The sequence below is a fragment of the Melospiza melodia genome, chromosome 28 (assembly GCF_035770615.1).
Source record: "Melospiza melodia melodia isolate bMelMel2 chromosome 28, bMelMel2.pri, whole genome shotgun sequence".
Taxonomy (NCBI): Eukaryota; Metazoa; Chordata; class Aves; order Passeriformes; family Passerellidae; genus Melospiza; species Melospiza melodia.
The window spans coordinates 5,846,020-5,868,974 of record NC_086221.1 but is presented as its reverse complement, the minus strand read 5'-3'; the positions used below and the strand labels follow the sequence as shown (position 1 = coordinate 5,868,974).

At 51.9% G+C, this 22,955-nt stretch overlaps 2 protein-coding genes and 1 long non-coding RNA gene across 5 annotated transcripts in view; 2 read left to right on the top strand and 1 right to left on the bottom strand.

Annotated features, from left to right (window-relative positions):
* Window positions 1–22,955, bottom strand: part of LOC134430202 (uncharacterized) — a 63,774-nt gene that overhangs the window by 5,314 nt on the left and 35,505 nt on the right. The gene's annotated exons all lie outside the window — the stretch shown is intronic.
* On the top strand, window positions 1,473–7,847 carry LOC134430237 (cyclin-dependent kinase 18-like). 2 transcript variants are annotated; one of them, XR_010030775.1, is made up of 8 exons: window positions 1,473–1,617; window positions 1,706–1,826; window positions 3,141–3,238; window positions 4,477–4,582; window positions 4,752–4,794; window positions 5,324–5,409; window positions 6,444–6,521; window positions 7,620–7,847. XR_010030775.1 is itself a non-coding variant. In XM_063177808.1 (8 exons), the coding sequence occupies exons 1-8, from the start codon at window positions 1,500–1,502 to the stop codon at window positions 7,652–7,654; spliced, it is 690 nt and encodes a 229-aa protein (XP_063033878.1). In that variant the 5' UTR covers window positions 1,473–1,499; the 3' UTR covers window positions 7,655–7,844. The 2 variants fall into 2 exon arrangements, 1 of the variants encoding a protein (XP_063033878.1); XM_063177808.1 differs by having other exon boundaries at window positions 5,319–5,409; window positions 7,620–7,844.
* Window positions 21,758–22,955, top strand: part of LOC134430262 (major facilitator superfamily domain-containing protein 4A-like) — a 28,518-nt gene continuing 27,320 nt past the window's right edge. For both annotated transcript variants that reach the window (XM_063177843.1, XM_063177842.1), the window contains exon 1: window positions 21,758–22,055. In XM_063177843.1, coding sequence (XP_063033913.1) covers window positions 21,826–22,055 — 230 coding nt within the window. In that variant the 5' untranslated portion in view covers window positions 21,758–21,825. The remainder of the gene's footprint in view (window positions 22,056–22,955) is intronic.

Sequence of the window (22,955 nt, the reverse complement as noted above, 5' to 3'; positions counted from 1 at the left end):
TCGGGGCCCCCTGCCCTGCTCCTCGTCCCCACTGGGGGGGTTTGGGGCTGGGAGAGGCTGGAGATCCCTTCACCCCTAATCTCCTGCTCCCTTTGCCCTTTCTGAGGCTGGAGATCCCTTCACCCCTAATTTCCTGCTCCCTTTGCCCTTTCTGAGGCTGGAGATCCCCTCAGTTCCTGCTCCTTTTCCCCTTTCTGGAGCTGGAGATCCCTTCAGTTCCTGCTCCTTTTCCCCTTTCTGGGGCTGGAGGTCCTCTTGCTCTCCAGTTTCTGCTCCCTTTGCCCTGAGGCTGGAGATCCCCTCACCCTCCAGTTCTTGCTCCATTTCCCCTTTCTGAGGCTGGATATCCCTTCAGTCCTTGCTCCCTTTGCCCGTTCTGAGGCTGGAGATTCCTTCACCCTTCAGTTCTTGCTCCCTTTGTCCTTTCTGAGCCTGGAGATCCCTCCACCCTCCAGTTCTTGCTCCTTTTGCCTTTTCTGAGCCTGGAGATCCCCTCACCCTTTCCTTTGCTCCTTTTCCCCTTTCTAAGGCTGGAGATCCCTTCAGTTCTTGCTCCTTTTGCCCTTTTCCTGAGGCTCCCCCAGCGTTTCCACCCTGAATGAAATCACTGCACATTCACATTTCACTCATCCCATCCCGTGACCCTTTCCCAGAACTCAGTTCCGAGGGGTCTTTCCTGCCCGCAACATCCAAATTCCTCAAGGCAGGTTGAGTTCTAGTCCTAAATGCACCTTCCTCCTCCTCCTCCTCCTCCTCCTCCTCCTCCTCCTGCTCCTCTGTGGTGGTGTTTGTGGGTCCCCAGGACGAGGGAAGAGATAAGAATCTTGACTCCATGTTTCAGAAGGCTGATTTCTTGTTTTATGATAGATATAATATAATATAATATAATATAATATAATATAATATAATATAATATAATATAATATAATATAATATAATATAATATAATATAATATAATATAATATAATATAATATAATATAATATAATATAATATAATAATATAACATTATATTACATTGCATTATATTACATTGCATTATGTTGCATTGCATTATGTTGCATTGCATTATATTATATTATATTATATTATATTATATTATATTATATTATATTATATTATATTATATTATATTATATTATATTATATTATATTATATTATATTATATTATATTATATTATATTATATTATATTGTGAAAGTGACATATTAAAACTATACTAAAGAAAAGAGAAAGGAGACATCAGAAGGCTGGAAAAGGAAGGAATGACAATAAAATCTTGTGACTGCTCAGAGTCCCAACACAGCTGACTATGATTAGCCATTAATTAAAAAATAATCACACGAGACCAATCAAAGATGCACCTGTTGCGTTCCACAGCAGCAGATAACCATTGTTCACATTTCATTGCTGAGGCCTCTCAGGAGAAGGATCCTAATGAAAGGATTTTTTTAGTAAAATACCTCTGTGACATTTCTCCTCCTCCCCGCAGATCTTCATGTTCCAGCTGCTCCGCGGCCTGGCTTATTGCCACGGCAGGAAAATCCTGCACCGAGACCTCAAACCCCAGAACCTGCTCATCAACGAGCGGGGCGAGCTCAAGCTGGCTGATTTTGGTAGGTGAAGCCCCCTTCAGGGACGACGCAGGACTGGGATAAAAAAGGGGGGGAGCAGCTCCTTGATGTGTGTCCCCGCCGCCCTCAGGGTTAGCCAGGGCCAAGTCTGTCCCCACAAAAACCTACTCCAACGAGGTGGTGACGCTGTGGTACCGGCCCCCCGATGTCCTGCTGGGCTCCACCGAGTACTCCACGCCCATCGACATGTGGTGAGCACCCGCCGAGCTGCCCCGCGCCTCGCCAGGAGGGGTCGGGCCTTCCCATCCTCATCCTCACCGTGCTGGGTACAACAGGGCTGGGGGGGCTCTCCCAGGGATGTTTGCACTGTCCCCAGGGCTCTCCCAGGGATGTTCTCACTGTCCCCAGGGCTCCCCCAGAGCTGTTTTACCTGTCTCCTGAGGCTTTTTACACCAGAGGCTTTGGGGCTCTCCCCGAGCAGATTTTCCCTGCCCCAAGGGCTCTCCCAGAACAGTTTCCCTGTCCCCAGGCTGTCCCATTGCAGATTTCCCTGTCCCCATGTCCACATGTCCCCAGGGCTCTCCCAGAACAGTTTCCCTGTCCCCAGGCTGTCCCAGTGCAGATTTCCCGGTCCCCTGGTTCTGTTGACACCAGAGCTTTGGGGGCTTCTCCAAAAATCTGTTTCCCCTGTCCCCTGAGGCTTTTTACACCAGAGCGTTTGGGGCTCTTCCAGAGCAATTTTCCCTGTCCCCGGAGCTCTCCCAGTGCAGATTTCCCTGTCCCCAGAGCAGTTTTTCCTGTCCCCATGTCCTCAGGCTCTCCCAGAGCAGTTTCCCCATCCCTAGGGCTCTCCCAGTGCAGATTTCCCTGTCCCCATGTCCCCAGGGCTCTCTCAGTGCAGATTTCCCTGTCCCCATGTCTCCAGGGCTCTCCCAGTGCTCTTCTCCCCGTCCCCAGAGTTCTCCCAGTGCAGATTTCCCTGTCCCCAGAGCAGTTTTCCATGTCCCCATGCCCCCAGACTCTCCCAGAGCAGATTTCCCTGTCCCCAGAGCTCTCCCAGTGCAGATTTCCCTGTCCCCATGTCCCCAGGCTCTCCCAGAAGTTTCCATGTCTTTGGGACTCTCCCAGTGCGGATTTCCCTGTCCCCAGTGCAGATTTCCCTGTCCCCATGTCACCATAACTCTCCCAGAAGTTTCCATGTCTTTGGGACTCTCCCAGTGCAGATTTCCCTGCCCTCAGTGCAGTTTTCCATGTCCCCATGCCCCCAGACTCTCCCAGAGCAGATTTCCCTGACACCCAGAGCTCTCCCAGTGCAGATTTCCCTGTCCCCATGTCCCCATAACTCTCCCAGAAGTTTCCATGTCTTTGGGACTCTCCCAGTGCGGATTTCCCTGTCCCCGCCGCAGTTTCCCCATCCCCTGGTATTCGAGGTCGGCTCGATGCCATCCCCACCCCGCTTGGAGCGGTTCCTCCTCCCGGAGCCAATCCCGCTCCACCCGCGGGGTTTGTCCCCCGTGGCCCCGGGCTTTGTCCCCCGTGACCCCCGGCTGTCCCCTGCCCTGCAGGGGTGTCGGCTGCATCCACTACGAGATGGTGACGGGCCGGCCGATGTTCCCGGGCTCCACGGTGAAGGAGGAGCTGCACCTCATCTTCCGCCTGCTGGGTGAGCGCCGAGCCCGCTCCCCGCGCGGGGGCACTGCCTGCCCGGGAACGGGAATGGGAATGGGAACGGGAATGGGAACGGGAGCAGGAACCGCACTGGGAACGGGAACGGGAGCGAGCGCCGAGCCCGCTCCCCGCGCGGGGGCACTGCCGGCCCGGGAACGGGAACGGGAGCGGGAACCGCAACGGGAACTGGAACGGGAACGGGAATGGGAACCGCAACGGGAACCGCACCGGGAACGGGAACGGGAGGGCCGTGCGCTGAGCCCGCTCCCCGCGCGGGGGCACTGCCTGCCCGGGAACGGGAATGGGAACGGGAACCGCACTGAGAACGGGAACGGGAACGGGAGCGAGTGCCGAGCCCGCTCTCCACGCGGGGGCACTGCCGGCCCGGGAACGGGAATGGGAATGGGAATGGGAGCGGGAACCGCACCGGGAGCAGGAGCGGGAATAGGAGCGGAACGGGAATGGAAACAGGAGCGGGAACGGGAACAGGAATGGGGATGGGGATGGAGATGGGAACGGGAACCGCACCAGGAGCGGGAGCAGAACGGGGTAGGGCGGGGTGGGATAATGGGATGGGATGGGATCCATGGGAAGGAGGGAACAGGGATGAGGTGGATAGGAATGAACTGGGATGGGGTGGGATGGGGTAGGAAGGAAGCAAAAGGGAAGGAATGGACTGGGATGGGTTGGGATGGGATGGAATGGGATAATGGGATGGGATAGACAGGAATGAACAGGGATGGGGTGGGAAGAAGGGAACAGGGACAGGATGGGGTGCAGAGGAATGAGCAGGGATGAAGTGGGATGTGGTAGGAAGGAGGGAAAAGGGGAGGGATGGGGTGGGATGGGATGGGATGGGATGGGATGGGATGGGATGGGATGGGATGGGATGGGATGGGATGGGATGGGGTGGGATGGGATGGGGTGGGATGGGATAGACTGGCGTTGCAGGAATGAAGGAGGATGGGATGGGATGGCCAGGAATGAAAAGGGGTGGGATGAAACGGGCAGGGATGGGCACACACGGCTGGGGTGAGCTGGAGTGGGCAGGGGTCAGCTGGCACGGACAGCAGCTGCCTGCAGCCCCTCCAGGCTGGCACAGGTGTGAGGATGAGCGGCTCCCTGCTGGCACTGCCACCCCCTGGGCACATCAGTGCCCTCTCTGGGGACAGCCCCACACTCCTGGAGCTTCCATCCCGCCCAGAGCCCATGGAGGCCCCCTGTCCCCCACAGGAACCCCCACAGAGGACACCTGGCCTGGGATAACGTCCAACGAGGAGTTCAAGGCTTACAACTTCAGCCAGTACCGAGCCCAGCCCCTGATCAATCACGCCCCAAGGTACCCCAGGGGCAGGACGGAGAAAACTGGGGGGGTTCGAGGGGTGCAAGGGGCAGCCCGGGCTCCTTCCGAGGCTGCAGTGCCACTCGTGCCTCCTCCCCGTGGTCCTTGCAGCCTCCTGGGTGCAGCCCTGGGGCAGTTTTGGTTTTGTTTCCCCTCTCTCCCCCAGGCTGGACTCGGAAGGCGTCGACCTGCTGACAAATCTGCTGCTGGTGGGTGCTGGGAAAGGGGAAAAAAGGGGAAAGGGGAAAAAAGGGGAAAAGGGAATGGGGGAATGGGGAAATGGGAAGGGAAGGGAAGGGAAGGGAAGGGAAGGGAAGGGAAGGGAAGGGAAGGGAAGGGAAGGGAAGGGAAGGGAAGGGAAGGGAAGGGAAGGGAAGGGAAGGGAAGGGAAGGGAAGGGAAGGGAAGGGAAGGGGCACCTGGAGCAGGGCACTGCCATGGGGCGGGCGGGTGGCAATGCTGGGGTGGGCAGGGAGGCCCAGATGTGTGATATAAATGTAGAAAGGTGTATAAATGTGGAGAGGAAATGTGCGGTGGAAATGTGCAGGGGCGCCCAGATGTGTGAGTTGAACGTACAGGGGTGCCCAGATGTGTGGTGTAAACATAGAGAGGTGCCCAGATCGATGGTATAAAGGTCCAGGGGTGCCCAGGTGTGTGGTGTGGATGTAGAAAGGTGCCCAGATGTGTGCCATAACTGAGCATTTCTGGTTTTTTTTTCCTGGGGCCTTGTGCAGTACAGAGCCAAGGGCCGGATCTCAGCCGAGGCCGCCCTGCAGCACCCCTACTTCAGGAGCCTGGGCGAGCGCGTGCACCTCCTGCCTGACAGTGAGTCACCCCAAAATGGGGAAAAATGGGGGAAAATGGGGAAAAATGGGGTAAAACAGGCTGCAGGCACCTCCTGCCTGACAGTGAGTGACCCCAAAATGGGGGAAAATGGGTAAAAATGGGTAAAAAGGGTAAAACAGGGTAAAACAGGGGCTGCAGGCACCTCCTGCCTGACAGTGAGTCACCCCAAAATGGGGAAAAATGGGGGAAAATGGGGAAAAATGGGGTAAAACAGGCTGCAGGCACCTCCTGCCTGACAGTGAGTGACCCCAAAATGGGGGAAAATGGGGAAAAATGGGGAAAAATGGGGTAAAACAGGCTGCAGACACCTCCTGCCTGACAGTGAGTCACCCCAAAAATGGGGAAAAATGGGGAAAAAAGGGAAAAACAGGGTAAAACAGGCTGCAGACACCTCCTGCCTGACAGTGAGTGACCCCAAAATGGGTAAAAAGGGTAAAACAGGGGCTGCAGACACCTCCTGCCTGACAGTGAGTCACCCCAAAATGGGTAAAAATGGGTAAAAATGGGTAAAACTGGGGTAAAACAGGCTGCAGGCACCTCCTGCCTGACAGTGAGTGACCCCAAAAATTGGGAAAAATGGGGAAAAATGGGGAAAAATGGTAAAACAGGGGCTGCAGGCAGCTCCGGCCTGACAATGAGTGACCCCAAAATGGGGAAAAATAGGAAAAAAAAAAAAAAAAGTAGTAGTAGGAATAATGATAATGATGATGATGATGATAATAATAATAATAATAATAATGTTGTCTTTGTAATAATAACATAATAATAATAGTAACCATAAATACTACTTCTACTGCAACAATAAAAATAAAAATAAAAATAAATAAAAATAAATAAAAATAAAATAAATAAAAATAAAAATAAATAAAAATAAAATAAATAAAATAAATAAAATAAAAATAAAAATAAAAACAATTTGTGCGGGACGGGACGGGCTGGGCAGTGCCAGCAGCTGCCCGTGGCCGTGCCCCCTGTGCCAGCCCTGACCCTGTGTCTGTGCCCTCCCTGCCCAGCCGCCTCCATCTTCTCCCTGAAGGAGATCCAGCTGCAGAAGGACCCCGGGCACCGCGGCTCGGCCTTCCAGCACTCGGGTACGGCTGGGCATGGGATGGGCATGGGATGGGCAGGGAATGGGCAGGGGATGGGCAGGGGATGGGCATGGGATGGGCAGGGGACGGGCATGGGATGGGCAGGGGATGGGCAGGGGATGGGCAGGGGATGGGCAGGGGGTGGGCATGGCATGGGCATGGCATGGGCATGGCATGGGCATGGCATGGGCATGGCATGGGCAGGGGATGGGCAGGGGATGGGCAGGGGATGGGCAGGGCATGGGCAAGGCTGGCACCTCCACCCGGTGCTGTTCCCAACGCTGCTCCTTGTCACCTCACCCATCCACCAACCACCCCTGGTGCCACATCTGGGCACCCTGGGGCACGCACAGCTGGCAATGCCCAGGCTCAGAATCCCCTCCCCAGCACCCCCTGATCCCCTCTCTGTATCCCTGCCCAAAAATCACCCCTGGGCATCTTTGCTGGCACATCTGGGCACCCTGGGGCACAGCTGGCAATGCCCAGGCTGGGAATGCCCTCCCCGGAGTGAGGATTTGTGGGGTTTGGGGGGCTCAGGGTGGGGATTTGGGGGCTCAGGGTGGGGATTTGTGGGGTTTGAGGGCTCAGAATGGGGTTTGGGGGGGCTCAGGGTGAGGATTTGTGGGTTTGGGGGCTCAGGGTGGGATTTGGGGAGTTTTGAGTGGGGATTTGTGGGGTTTGGGGGCTCAGGGTGAGGATTTGTGGGGGTTGAGGGCTCAGGATGGGGATTTGTGGGGCTTGGGGGGCTCGGGGTGAGGATTTGTGGGGTTTGGGGGGCTCAGGGTGGGGATTTTGGGGGTTTGGGGGCCTCAGGGTGGGGATTTGTGGGGTTTGGGGGGCTCAGGGTGGGGATTTTGGGGGTTTGGGGGCCTCAGGGTGGGGATTTGTGGGGTTTGCCTCAGGCAGCAGTTACTGGAAAGGCACCTTAGCTCAGACAAGCTGCCCTGCACCCCCTGATTTTTTCGGGGAGACCACATTAGGACCGCTGGGCACGGCCTGGCCTGGCACTGGGAGCCCCTGGGGCACACCTGGGCACACCTGGGGCACACCTGGGGCACACCTGGGCACACCTGACCCCCCCTGTCCGTGTCCCCTCCCCAGCCCGCGGCAAGAACAGGAGGCAGAGCATCTTCTGAACGGGGATTTGGCTGCCGTGGAGACGGAAACGCCGGGAAAGGAGCGGCTCCCACCCTGCCCTGGGCTCCAGCAGGACCCCAAACCCCCGGGAGCAGCTCCCAAAACCCCAAAACCCCCGGGAGCAGCTCCCAGACCCCCAAAACCCCCGGGAGCAGCTCCCAAATCCTCAGGAGCAGCTCCCAAAACCCCAAAACCCCCGGGAGCAGCTCCCAGACCCCCAAAACCCCCGGGAGCAGCTCCCAAATCCTCAGGAGCAGCTCCCAGACCCCCAAAACCCCCGGGAGCAGCTCCCAAATCCTCGGTTGCAGCTCCCAAATCCTCGTTTGCAGCTCCCAAACCACCCCCTGCACGGACCTGGGGCATTGTCCCCCGCTTTTGTTTGGGGGTGTCCCCACTGAGAGCAGCCCCAGGGAGGAGATGCCAACGCCTGCCATGACCTGGGAGGGGTTTGGGGTGGGGATTTGTGGGGTTTGGGGGGGTCAGAGTGGGGATTGATGGGATTTGAGGGGCTCAAGGTGGGGATTTGGGGGCTCTGGGTAAGGATTTGGGAGCTCAGAGTGGGGATTTGTGGGGTTTGGGGACTCAGAATGAGGATTTGCGAGATTTGGAGGCTCAGGATGGGGATTTTTTGGCGTTTGGGGGGCTCAGAGTGCGGATTTGTGAGGTTTGGGGGGTCAGAGTTGGGATTTGGAGGCTCAGAGTGGGGGTTTGAGGGGTTTAGGGGCTCAGGGTTGGGATTTGTGGGGTTTGGGTACTCAGGGTGAGGATTTGTGGGGTTTTCAGGCTCAAGGTGGGGATTTGTGAGGTTTGGGGGGCTCAAAGTGGGGGTTTATGGGGTTTGAGGGGCTCAGAGAGGGGATTTGTGGAATTTGTCCCTGCTCCCAGACTGGGATAACTCTGCTCTCAAACTGGGATATCCTTGTGCCCAAACTGGGATGTTCCTGCTCCCAAACTGGGATAACTCTGCTCTCAAACTGGGATATCCTTGTTCCCAAACTGGGATGTACCTGTGCCCAAACTGGGATATCCTTGTTCCCAAACTGGGATGTTCCTGCTCCTAAACTGGGATATCCTTGTTCCCAAACTGGGATAACTCTGCTCCCAAACTGGGATATCCTTGTTCCCAAACTGGGATGTTCCTGCTCCCAAACTGGGATAACTCTGCTCTCAAACTGGGATGTCCCTGCTCCCGAACTGGGATATCCTTGTTCCCAAACTGGGATGTTCCTGCTCCCAAACTGGGATAACTCTGCTCTCAAACTGGGATGTCCCTGCTCCCAAACTGGGATATCCTTGTTCCCAAACTGGGATATCCTTGTTCCCAAACTGGGATATCCTTGTTCCCAAACTGGGATGTTCCTGCTCCCAAACTGGGACCACCAGGACTGGCACCTGAGACTGGCGCCTGGGACCAGGACTGGCACCTGGCATTGGGACTGGCACCCAGGACTGGCACTGGCCCTTTGCCCCGGCTCTCGGCGGGGCTGTTCCCTCCCGGGGCAGGGAGCGATTCCTGCAGCAATCCTTGGGAAAAGCTCCGTGGGAAGGAAAATTATCCTGGAGCTTCCCCGGGGCTGGCAGTGCCCGGAGCCCCCGGTGCCAGCCCAGCCCAGCCTGCAGCCTCGGCGTTGTCTGAGCTTTGCCCAGCCCTGCTCTGTTCCCTTCCCGATTGTTCCCTAATTGATTCCAGGGCACGGGGAGGGGCAGGGACAGCCCCAGACCCCAGTGACGCCTTTGGGGCCGCGGCTTCCCGGTCCCTCCTGGTGCCCTCTTTTCCTGATTCCTTCTTTTCCTGGTTCCCTCTTTTGCTGGGTTCTTCCTGGTTCCATTTTTTCCTGATCTCTCCTGATTCCTTCTTTTCCTGGTTCCCTCTTTTCATGGTTCCTTTTTTTTCCTGATCTCTCTTGCTTGATTCCTTTTTCCTGGTCCCTCCTGGTTCCATTTTTTCCTGGTCCCTCCTGATTCCTTCTTTTCCTGGTTCCTTCTTTTCCTGGTTCCCTTTTTTTCCTGATCTCTCTTGCTTGATTCCCTTTTTTCCTGATCCTTCCTGATTCCCTCTTTTCCTGGTCTCTCCTGATTCCTTCTTTTCCCGGCCTCTCTTTGTTCCATGTTTTCCTGGTTCCCTCTTTTTCTCATTCCCTCTTTTCCTGGTTCCCTTTTTTCCTGGTCCTTTCTGGTTCTTTCTCTTCCTGGTCCCTCCCGATTCTCTCTTTTTCTGGTTCCTTCTTTTCCTGGCTCCCTTTTTTCCTGATGTCTCCTGATTTCCTTTTTTCCTGCTCTCTCCTGGTTCTTCCTTTTCCTGGTTCCTCTTCTCCTGGGTTCTTCCTGGTTCCATTTTTTCCAGGTCTTTCTTGGTTCCTTCTTTTCCTGGTCCCTCCTGATTTCCTCTTTTTCTGGTTCCCTCTTTTCCCGGGTTCTCCTGGTTCCATTTTTTCCTGGTCCCCCCTGATTCCTTCTTTTCCTCATCTCTCCTGGTTCCATTTTTTCCAGGTCTCTCTTGGTTCCTTCTTTTCCTGGTCCCTCCCGATTCCCTCTTTTCCTGGTTCCATTTTTTCCTAGTCCCTCCCGATCCCTTCTTTTTCTGGTTCCCTCTTTTCCTGGTCCTTCCTAGATCCATTTTTTCCTGGTCTCTCTTGATTCCCTTTTTTCAAGGTCTCTCCTGGTTCTCTCTTTTCCTGGTCCCTCCTGGTTCCCTCTTTTCCTGGTCCCTCTTTTTCTGGGTTCTCCTGGTTCCATTTTTTCCAGGTCTCTCCTGATTCCTTCTTTTCCTGGTCTTTGCCGATTCCCTCTTTTCCTGATCTCTCCTGACTCCTTCTTTTCCCGGTCCCTCCTGGTTCCCTTTTTTCCCAGTTCTCTCTTTTCCTGGTTCCCTCTTTTCCTGGTCCTTCCTGGTTCATTCTTTTCCTGATCTCTCTTGATTCCCTCTTTTCCTGATTCCTTTTTTCCCGGTCCCTCCTGTTTTCCTTGTCCTTCCTGATCCCTTCTTTTCCTGATTTCCTATTTTCCTGGTCTCTCCTGGTTCCTTCTTTTTCCGGTTCCACTTTTTCCTGGTCCTTCCTGCTTCCCTCTTTTCCTGGTCTTCCCTGGTTCTATTTTTTTCCTGGTCCCTCTCGATTCCCTTTTTTTTTCTGGTTCCCTTTTTCCTGGTCCCTCCTGACTCCTCCTTTTCCTGATCTCTCCTGGTTCCCTTCTTTCCTGATCCTTCTTGATTCCCTCTTTTCCTGATTCCTTTTTTTTTCCCTGGTCTCTCCTGGTTCCTTCTTTTTCCGGTTCCATTTTTTCCTGGTCCCTCCTGGTTCCCTGTTTTCCTGCAGCTCTCCCAGTGCCACCTTCCCTCCCACAAAGGAATTTCCATCCTTGGCACCAGAGCTGCCCCTTCCCGGTGTTCCTGCCAGGACCTGGACAAGGACTCGGCTCCTTCAGTGCCTGCCTGAGGAATTCTGCTGTTCCCAGAGCCTGGGGCAGGGCAGGAACCCTCCCTGGGCATCCCTGCCCCGCCTCTGCTCCGTTTTCCTGCTCGCTTTTCCCATTCCCACCACTCAAACAGCAAAATTCCTTTGGAGTTTGGAGATTCGGGACAAAATAATGCAATTTTTTTTCCTTCTTCCTTACACAAAAGATGGGGGGGGAAATGGAATTAAAGGGCATTTTCCTCAAGGTTTTTCAAACTCTGGGAGTGGGAATGAATTTCCGAGGACACTGAGCCACCCCACATCCCCAGGGGGAGAAATTCAGATCCAGATCCAAAAATTCCTGAAATTTTGAAATGCTGAAGATCAAGGCAAACTGCTGGGAGAATCCCATGGAACCAGGACAGCATTCCCAGGATTGGGAAAAGCCTGGAGCAGGGCAGGAACCCTCCCTGGGCATCCCTGCCCCGTCTCTGCTCCGTTTTCCTGCTCGCTTTTCCCATTCCCACCATTCAAACAGCAAAATTCCTTTGGAGTTTGGAGATTCAGGACAAAATAAGTGCTTTATTTTGTTTTCTTCCTTACACGAAAAAATGGGGGGAAAAAAATCAACTAAAGGGCATTTTCCCGAGTGGGAATGAATTTCCAAGGGCACTGAGCCACCCCAGGGGGAGAAATTCAAATCCAGATCCAAAAATTCCTGCTGAAGATCAAGGCAAACTGCTGGGAGAACCCCATGGAACCAGGACAGCATTCCCAGGATTAAGAAAATCCTGCTGGGTCCTGTTTATCCTTGCACAGGCTTTCCCTTTTTCCCTTTAATTCCCTCAAATTTGGGTTTGGGTTAAGGTTTCCACCTTGTGAGACAATTCCCAATATTTGGCAATGCCCCAAAACCTGGGGAAAACGGGAATTTCTTCCCTCCTAAACTCTTTTTTTCCTTTCTTTAGAATCCCAGCTTTTCCAAGGAATTTTTGTGAGATTTTTTTGGAGGATTTTTTGCCCCTCTGGAATCAACGCCCAGAACCCCCCAAGTTTACAGAATTCCAGAGAATTCCAGAGGCTTCCAATCCCCCTTTTTGCCGATCAGCTCCCAATTCCAGATAATCCCGTTTATCCCATGGATATCTGATTCCCATTTGGAGTGCAAATATTTGGTGCCACTCTCTGATCTCCACAGCTGGAAAAAAAAACAGAGCAGGGATTAAATCTTGGAATTAAATCCCTTATTTTCCAACCCTGGCATAAAATTCCAGCCCTTTTAGGCTGGGTTTAGGGGGAAATTTAATCCTGCAATTAAATCCGTTTTTTCCATCTTTGGCATAAAATTCCAGCCCTTTGAGGCTGGGTTTAGGGGGAGATTAAATCCTGGAATGAAATCCTGGAATGAAATCCCTCTTTACCACCTTTGGGATAAAATTCCAGCCCTTTGAGCCTGGGTTTAGGAGGAGATTTAATCCTGGAATTAAATCCCTTTTTTTCCAACCCTGGCATAAAATTCCATTAAAAAACCCCATCCCTGGGCAGGATTTCCCAGGTTTTTTGGAATTTTCATGAAAATGTTGGGAATTTCTGTGGTTTTCCAGCATTTTTTCCTCCCTCATTTCACCAATTCTGCCATCCACCACATCCAGGAGCAGGGACAGGCAAAAGGAAATCGTTGCTTTGTCTCTCGCTGGGTTTTCTTGGATTTTTTTCCCCTTTTTTTATTACCAGAAAAAAAAAGATTTTTGGCTGTGACCTCAGGAAATTTGGATTCCTGGTATTCTTTTGTCTGGCCAGCTGGTGGGAATGGGTGAAGGAATAGAATTAAATAAGGGTTTGGGACAAAAACAACAAAAAAAACAACTCTTGGAGGCAGAGCTGTGCATTCCCACACGGATCCTCCTTTCCTGGCCCAACGCTTCCATGTGGAAAATCCAAACAACAAAATTCCTTTGGGTTTGGGAGATTCAGGACAAAATAAATGCATTTTTCCCCTCTTTCTTTACGCAAAAGATGAAAAAAAGTGGAATTGAGGGGCGTTTTCTCAAGGTTTTCCAATGGGTTTTGTTTGGGTTTTTCTGCAGCTGTGCTGCACATCTGGACACTCGGTGTGCAAAATTGGATTTGGATTTTGGATGTCCCTCCAAAATCAGATTTCGGAGCCATGTCTGAGCATAAATAATAAAAATTCCACATTTCCTCATTGCCTCCCTCCATCCTCAGCTCATCCTCCAGCAGGAAAAATCGATGGAAGGGGCCGGGGTGGATCCCAAGCTGTGAATTTCTCTGGGGTGATTTTTTGGCAGAAAACTGAGAATAAATGTATTTAACTAGTGCTGTACAAACAAAAGACTTGTTTTAAAATAAATGATTTTAAGGATTTATTCCGAAAGAAGTAATGATTTTTTTATATATATATATATAGAGAGAGAGAGAAAGTTTTTCTGGAATAAATGGAAAGGTACAAAAAAATAAATAATGATAATAATAATAATAAAGGATTTTATCCATCTGTCAGTGTCTGGACTATATTTTATAAGAATATTTCAGATTTTCTATTTCAGAAAAATAGAATAGAAAAGCATTTCTATTTTTAATTTTTCAGATGAAAAAGATTCTCATTTTCTTTTTTCTATTTATATATTATATATTATATATTATATATTATATATTATATGTTATATATTATATATTATATATTATATATTATATATTATATATTATATATTATATATTATATATTATATATTATATATTATATATTATATATTATATATTATATATTGTATATTACATATTATATATTATATATTATATATCATATATCATATTTATATATATTTATATATTTCTCTTTTTTTAATTTATAAGGTTTCTATTTTTTTTCCCCAGATTATTTTATGCTTCTTTTTTCTCTCCTTACACAGAAAGAAAAAAAAAAAAAGGAATTAAAGAGCATTTTCCCAAGTTTTTCCAATGTTTTAGTTGGGTTTTCCCATCTGATCTGTTGGATTGTGAGTTCTCCAAAGTAAGATTTATGGAATGTGGGATGGGTTTTTATGGGATATCTTTTGTATGGGATTTTTCCTCTTTTTTTAAATTTTGATAGGAGAAGGATGTGGGTTTTTTTTAGGGTTGAAGGAAGGTGGGAAGTGCCAGGGAAATCAGCTTTTCCTGCAGCTCCAGCCCCTTTTCCTGCTGGAATTTTGAGCAAAAAAAATAAATTTTATTTACAGGGATCCTCATAGCAGGAATGATGGATCTGACTCCATGATCTCAGAAGGTTATATTATATTATATTATATTATATTATATTATATTATATTATATTATATTATATTATATTATATTATATTATATTATATTATATTAATATTATATTACATTACATTACATTACATTACATTACATTACATTACATTACATTACATTACATTATATTATATCATATCATCATATCATATCATATATTATATTAATTGTAGTATATTTATTATATTTATTATATTATATTTATTATAGTACATTGCATTACGTTAGATTACATTATATTATATGCTATACTAAAACTATACTAAAGAATACAGAAAAGATACTTACAGAAGGCTAAAACATAATAATGAAATAATGAAAAGATAATAATGCAAAAATGAAAACATAATAATGATATAATGAAAATATAATAATGTAAACTCATTACTCTTTCCGGAGTCTGACAGAGCTTGACACTGATTGGCCAAAGAGCCAAAATAATTAATATAAAACTGTGGGTAAACGATCTCCAAACACATTCCAAAGCAGCAAAACACAGCAGAAGCAAATCAGATAATTCTTGTTTTCATTTTTCTCTGAGGTTTCTCAGCTTCCCAGGAGACAAACCCTGTGCGAAGGGATTTTCACAGAAATGTGAACGCCACACAAAGGGAGCCGGGCAGGGAAACCGTCCCTGGTGTCCTTTGCAGGAGCCCTGAATCAACATTGGCACAACCCCGTGGGCAAACACAGCCAAGGCTGCCAGGCCCTGCCCGGGCTCGAGGAAGGAACCAGGGACAAATTATTCAGGGAAAAAAAATTTCCCCTTTTCCCACAAATCCAGCTGCTAAAATCCCCCAGGGTTTGGGATACCCAGCTCTGGAATGTCCTTTTGGGATGTTCCTGTTGTTCCTGGAGAGAGCCCTCAGCGCTGCAGGGAGGTGGGGAGAGCCGGGCTGGGCTCTGGGGGTTCAGCTGGGGGGGCTTTGGGGGATTTGTGGGGTCTTTGGGGGATCTGCGGGGTCTTTGAGGGCTCTGTGGGGTCTTTTAGAGGATCTGTGGGGTCTTTGGGGGATCATCTGTGGGGTCTTTGGGGGCTCTGTGGGGTCTTTTAGAGGATCTGTGGGGTCTTTGGGGGATTTGTGGGGTCTTTTAGAGGATCTGCGGGGTCTTTGGGGGATTTGTGGGGTCTTTGTGGGATTTGTGGGGTCTTTGAGGGCTCTGCGGGGTCTTTGGGGGCATCATCTGTGGGGTCTTTGGGGACATCATCTGTGGGGTCTTTGGGGGCTCTGTGGAGTTTTTGGGGGATCATTTGTGGGGTTTTTGGGAGATCATCTGTGGGGTCTTTGTGGGATTATCTGTGGATCTTTGGGAGCTCTGTGGGGTCTTTTAGAGGATCTGTGGGGTCTTTGGGGGATTTGTGGGATCTTTGAGGGATCTGTGGAGTCTTTGGAGGATCATCTGTGGGGTCTTTAAGGGTTCTGTGGCATCTTTGGGGGATCATCTGTGGGGTCTTTGGGAGATCTTTTTAGGGGATCTGTGAGCTCTCGTTGCTTTAGGACATGAAATAAATCCACGTGGACACTCCAAGGTAAAAAAGAAAAGAGGTTTGATTTCTGACTCCAACATTTAGGATGGATTTACATCATTATTTTCAAATAAAGTGATCCTGGATTGGGGGCTGACAGTGCCACCTCTCCAACAACACTGGACAAACCAACAGCCCATGAAATTTCTCCTCCTCCACAAAAGAACGCCAAGCAATCAGTTATTTACAGAGAGCGCATGAGAACGCTCCTTACAGGAATGTAAACATCAGAAGGCTTAGAAAAACTTTAAAAACAATAAATAAAATAAATAAAAAAATAAACGTGCCCCCCCCCTCCCCAGCTGCCCTCCCTGGCATGGGTTTGGGGCGGGGGTGAGGAAGCACCGGGTGGCAGCTGCAGGGCACAGGGTGTGGGAGCAATCCCAGCTGGGTGGGAGGGAGGGGATGAGGAGGCAGCGCTTCCTCCTGCAGACGGGTGTGACGAGCTCTGCCACAGCTTTGACCTAGAACGGGAGCTCCCCAAACCAGCCCGGCCGGGAGCTCTGACCCCGAAAAGCGCGAGGTGAACAAACACTCCGTGCCCTGTCTCTGCTGTGCTGAGCATCCTTCCTGCAGCCAGCCCCTTGCAGGTGCAGCTCTGCGTCCTCAGGAGTTCCTCGAGCTGCTTCAGTGCTTCAGAGTTATTTTCTTATCAGCTCAGGCGGTGCTGGGGCGTGACCGTGCTCACAGGGGTCCGAGGATGAGGGAAGAGATGAGGATCCTGTGTTTCAGAAGGCTGATTTATTATTTTATGATATATATTACATTAAAACTATACTCAAAGAATAGAAGAAAGGATCTCATCAGAAGGCTGGCTAAGAATAGAATAGCAAAGAATGACAACAAAGGTTTGTGTCTTGGACAGAGAGTCCGACCCAGCTGACTGTGATTGGCCATTAATTAGGAACAACCAATCCCAGATGCACCTGTTGCATCCCACAGCAGCAGATAATCAATGTTTACATTTTGCTCCTGAGGCCTCTCGGAAGAAAAAATCCTAAGGAAAGGATTTTTTAGAAAATATCATATATACAGTAGAGTATATAGTGCAGGACATCCCCGGAGCCACTGCCACCACTGTCCCCTGTGACCGTGCTCACAGTGGTCCAGGATGAGGGAAGAGACGAGGATCTGACTCCGTGTTTCAGAAGGCTGATTTATTATTTTATGATATATATATTTATGATATATAAATATATATTTATGATACATATTATATTAAAACTATTCTAAAAGAATAGAAGAAAGGATTTCATCAGAAGGCTGGCTAAGAATAGAAAAAGAAGGAATGATAACAAAAGCTTGTGGCTCGGACAGAGAGCCAGAGCCAGCTGACTGTGACTGGCCATTAATTAGAAACAACCACATGATCCAATCACAGACCCACCTGTTGCATCCCACAGCAGCAGATAACCATTGTTTGCATTTTGTTCCTGAGGCCTCTCAGCTTCTCAGGAGGAAAAATCCCAAGGGAAGGATTTTCCATAAAAGATGCTTGCGACACTGGGATTTTTGTTTGGTCCCGTCTCCAAACGCACACGGAGCTCCTGGGCCCATCACACGTGGCTGCTGGGGTAACTCCGGGGGTTTCAGGGGTCTCTCAGCCCCAGTTTGCCCTAAATGGGGACGGGGAGAACTTCCACAACCGCTGACTCCAAGGCCTTGGCCAAGCTGCCAACCCAAACACTGGGGAAGGCCTTGGAGGAGCTCCAGCTCTCTGCTGTCCTGTGAGGCCTCAGGTGGTTCCACCCCAAGGAAACCCGTAGAAAATTTATTTTTAGGGCTGGATTTCCCCACTGTGCCGAGCCTGGGCTGAGAGAGGTGATTCCAACAGCACAACAAATCAGGGCTGGAGCTCTGCAGTCACTTCAAGCAGGACCCAGCGCTGTAAAAAATAGCTCCTCCGGTTGAAAAGAATAATTTATATGCCTAAAAAAAATCCTTTCTGCGCCAGGAATGTGCGAAAGCAAAGGAAGGTGTTTCCCAAAGGCCGCCCGGACCCTCTGGAGCCCCGCGCGGCTGCAGCCCTGCCCTCCCTCCATTCACGGCTTCACCCCGCAGCAAGAGCAGAGCTGGGGGGGTTTCAGTTCAGCGCAAGCCCAACAGCGATCCCAGTTTGGAAAGCAGCCTGGAAGTGCCTCCTCGTGCAGCTAATTCGGGGCCCGCATCTCCCGCGGCTCGCATTTTGATGAGCTCCCTGCGGGGAGGGGAGCTGCGTTTCTGTGGAGCCAGCAGGGATCTGGGTGTTCTTGTGCTGACTAAACCCACCCACGCCTCGGGGCTTATTTGCAAGCAGATCCTGCAGGGGTTGTGGCAGCCCTGGTGGAAGGAAGGGCCTGGCGTTCCTGCGAGATGGCACTGAGATATTCCTGGGAGGTGGCACGGTGATATTCCCAGGGTTGGCAGTCTGGTACTCCAGGGAGATGGGATTGTGATATTCCTGGGACATGGCACTCTGATATTCCCAGGAGCTGGCACTGATATTTCCAGGATTGGCACTCTGGTATTCCAGGGAGATGGCACCGTGATATTCCTGGGAGATGGCACTGATATTCCTGGGAGATGGTATTGTGATATTCCTGGGACATGGCACTCTGGTTTTCCCAGGAGCTGGCACTGGTATTTCCAGGAGTGGCACTCTGGTATTCCTGGGAGATGGCACCGTGATATTCCTGGGAGATGGCACTGTGATATTCCCAGGATTGGCACTCTGATATTCCTGGGAGGTGGCACTGTGATATTCCCAGGAGCTGGCACTGATATTTCTGGGAAATTGCACCTTAATATTCCTGGGAGCTGGCACTCTGATATTCCTGAGACCTGGCACTGTGATATTCCTGGGAGCTGGCACTCTGGTATTCCCGGGAGCTGGCACTCTGATATTGCCAGGAGTGGCACTGTGATATTCCCAGGATTGGCACTGTGATATTCCTGGGAGATTGCACTGATATTGCCAGGCTTGGCACTCTGGTATTCCTGGGAAATGGCACCTTAATATTCCTGGGAATGGCACTCTAATCACTCTAATATTCCCAGGAGCTGGCACTGATATTCCCAGGAGATGGCACTGATATTCCCAGGAGATGGCACTGATATTCCTGGGAGGTGGCACCATGATATTCCTGGGAGCTGGCACTCTGGTATTCTTGGGAGCTGCCAACCTGGTATTCCCATGAGCTGGCACTGTGGTATTCCCAGGAATGGCACTCTGTAATTCCTGGGAGATGGCACTTGATATTCCCAGGAGTGGCGCTCTGGTATTCCCAGGATTGGCACTCTGACATTCCCAGGATCACCCAGGTCACTGGTGTGACATTTGTATTTGTCACCTCTGGATGCCACCCTTGTGTCTGGGGTGGCACAGAGAAGCTGCAGAGCTGGGGAGGGCACGGCTGGGCCGTTCCAGGGTAGGAATCCAAGCCCTGGGGAGCTGATGCCGTGAGCAGCGAGCTCAGGTGTCCCTGGATCGCCCTTATCTCCAGATAAAGATCGGGAATGTGGCCCAGGGGAAGCTTTGTCAGTCGTTCCTTTGGGGCAGAGCCCCTGGAGTGGGGGAGATGAGGATCAGCTCCTCCATCGGTGCAGGAGGTGGATGGGGAAAGGGAGCCGGGGGATTGCAGAATCCTGGAATTGTTCAGGTTGGAAAAGACCTCTGGAGATCCCCCAGCCAGGGTCACCTGGAGCAGGAGCACACCCAGGCGGGTGCTCCGGTGCTCCTGGCTGCCTTCCCCAGCAGTTTCTGATGGAAAATCTTGATGGAAAATTTTGTAATCCCAATCATTTTGGTGGCAAGGCTTCGTTATCCAAACCCTTTAGGTGGAAAGGCCTTGTTATCCCAATCCTTCTGGTGGAAAGGCTTTGTTATCCCCATCCTTTTGGTGGAAAGATTTTGTTACCCCCTTTTCCCTTTTGGTGGAAAGGCTTTGTTATCCCAATACTTTGGGTGGGAAAGCTTTGTTATCCCAACCCTTTGGCTTTGTTATCCCCATCCTTTTGGTGGAAAGATTTTGTATCCCAATCCTTTGGGTGAAAAGGCTCTGTTACCCCAACCCTTTTGGTGGAAAGGCTTTTTTATCCCAACCCTTTGTTATCCAAACCCTTTTGGTGGAAAGCTTTGGTTATCCCTGTCCTTTTTGGTGGAAAGATTTTGTTACCCCCTTTTTCTTTTTGGTGGAAAGATTTTGTTACCCCCTTTTTCCTTTTGGTGGAAAGGCTTTGTTATCCCAACCCTTCTGGTGGAAAGGCTTTTTTTCCCCAACCCTTTGTTACCTCAAAACTTTGGCTTTGTTACCCCAACCCTTTTGGTAGAAAGGCTTTTTTATCCCAACCCTTTGTTACCTCAAACCTTTGGCTTTGTTACCCCAACCCTTTCGGTAGAAAGCCTTTTTTATCCCAACTCTTTTTCCCTTCTGCCAGGGGAAGGGAAGCAGAGGCTGCTGCAGCAGCGCGGCCTCAAACCGAGTTTTTGCCCGGCAGGGAGAGCCCCAGGCTGCGGCTCAGCGTCCCCATCCGGGCTGGTGTCGGATGCCCCAACGATAAAACCCCATTTCCGCCGTGCCGCGTTGAGTCATGCCCTGTCCCTGAGCCTCATTCCTGCTCGGCCCTGGCTGTCCCCATCGGTCACGCAGCACAAGGACACCGCCGCCGGCCCTCGGGGCGCTCTTTGATTGTTTAATGGCCTCAGGCGCCCGGCAGCCGCAGGAACCTCGAGTTTGGGGCGTTTTGGGGGGGTTGGGGCGCGGTTGTCACCGTCCCTCGCTGCCGCAATCCCTTCGTGCCCCGGTGGTTGCGGCTCCCCGTGCTCTGCGGGCAGCGGAAGAACAAGGGCTGGCATGTAATTTGGGGTTGGCTAAAGATTAAGCCGTGACCAGGTGGGAATGAGCACCTGCGGCCCCGGAGCGACATTCCAGAGGCGCAGGGTCACAGGATGGGCGAGTCCCCGAGCGCGCCGGGCCACCTGCAGCCAGCGCTCCGCCGCGGCCCGGCTCCGGCGGCGCTGCTCTGCCTGGAAAGAGCGTTCTAAAAATTGCCAGCCTTCCCCAGCTAAAGTAGGTGAAATATTTATAAACCCATCCTCTAGAGAAGAACCTTTTGCGTAAGCATCCAAACCGCTCCGGCTTCAAAACCCGCGCCCTCCCCCGGCCCCCAAGGCGCCTTGTGCTGCTTTAGCCAGCGATGGGGCAACTTTAATTGCGTTCGTCTGGCACCGTGGCACCTCGTCAGAAAAAATAAAAAAAAGGGGGGGATTTCTGGATTTCGGGATTTCGGGATTTTTGGATTTCGGGATTTCGGGATTTTTGGATTTCGGGATTTCGGGATTTTGGGATTTCGGGATTTTGGGATTTCGGGATTTCTTCATTTCCTGCTCCATTGCGCTCTGTTCCAGCGGGTGTAGCCGGTGTGGCTGTGCTTTAGTGCTGGGGTGGGGGCGAGCAGAGGGGTCGCCCCATTTTGGGAGGAGGATGATGAGGATGGTGATGATGATGAGGAGGAGGAGGAGGGGGAGGGAAGCAAAGCGCTGCTTCCAGCGCCCGAGGGATGCGCGGAGTCCGGCGGGGCGGCTCCGGGGGCGGCGGGGATGGGGAGGAGGATGAGGATGAAGATGGGGATGATGATGATGAGGAGGAGGAGGGGGAGGGAAGCAAAGCGCCGCTTCCAGCGCCTCAGGGATGCGCGGAGTCCGGCGGGGCGGCTCCGGGGGCGGCGGGGATGGGGATGAGGATGAGGATGGGGAGGGAGGGAGGCCCCGCTCCGCCCGGCCCCGGAGGCGGAGCCAGCGCCCGGCGCGGCGGGATCGGGAGCAGCCACATCCCGCAAGGGAAGGAGGAGCGGGGAGCGGGGCGGCGGCGGCGGGGCCGGAGCCGGAGCCGGAGCCCGGAGCTCGGAGCTCCAGCAGCGGGGCCGCCCCGCGCCGCCGCCAGCGCCGCAGCGCAGGATGTGGTGGGACGAGCGGGTGTCGGCGCGGTTCCGGAGGAACCTGCAGCCCACCCTCACCTACTGGAGCGTCTTCTTCAGCTTCGGCCTCTGCATCGCCTTCCTGGGGCCCACGCTGCTGGACCTGCGCTGCCAGACCCAGAGCTCGCTCTCGCAGATCACCTGGGTGTTCTTCTCGCAGCAGTTCTGCCTCCTGCTCGGCAGCTGCCTCGGAGGGGTCTTCAAGAGGACGTAAGAGCCTGGAGAACTCAGCGCTGCTCCCTGGGGGGCTCCCCGCGGACCCCCCGCCCTTAGCCCGCAGCGCGGTGGGCAGCGCCGGCCGGGCTTGGGGGGCTGAGCCGGGTTTGGGGGGGGCTGAGCCAGGCTTGGGGGGCTGAGTTGGGTTTGGGGGGGATTGAGCCGGGTTTGGGGGGATTGAGCCGGGTTTGGGGGGGATTGAGCCGCGTTTGGGGCGTTGAGACGAGCTTGGGGGCTGAGCAGGGCTTGAAGGGCTGAGCCGGGCTTGGGGGATGAGCCGGATTTAGGGGATTGAGACGAGTTTGGGGGGCTGAGCTGGACTTGGGGGTTGAGCCGGGCTTGGAGGGATGAGACGAGCTTGGGGGCTGAGCCAGGCTTGAGGAGTTGAGCCGGGTTTGGGGGCTGAACTGGGTTTGTGGGGATGAGCCGGGTTTGAGGAGCTGATCCGGGTTTGGGGAGCTGATCTGGGTTTGGGGGATTGAGCCGGGTTTGGGGGAGTAAAACGAGCTTGGGGAGCTGAACCGCGCTTGGAGGGCTGATCCGGGTTTGGGGGCTGATCCGGGTTTGGGGGATTGAGCCGGATTTGGGGGCTGAGCCGAGCCGTGGATGCTGCCTGGGAAAAAGCCACTCCCGAGTGGAAGCGGGCACGGGGGGCGTCGCGGAGGGTCCGCAGCCCTCGGGGCCCCCTCGTTGAGGGATTCCCTCCCCCGGCAGCCCCGCTCGGCTCCCGGTGCGGTTCCATCCCCGGAGCAGCCCCAGCGTGGAGTTCCAGCCAGAACTTCCCGCCAGCAATTATTTATTTTGTTGTTTTCTGGATTTTTTTTTTCCCTCTCCTTAACCTTGGCTGTTTATCGCCCAACCAAGAATATTTTTGGCAAGCGTGCTTTAATAACC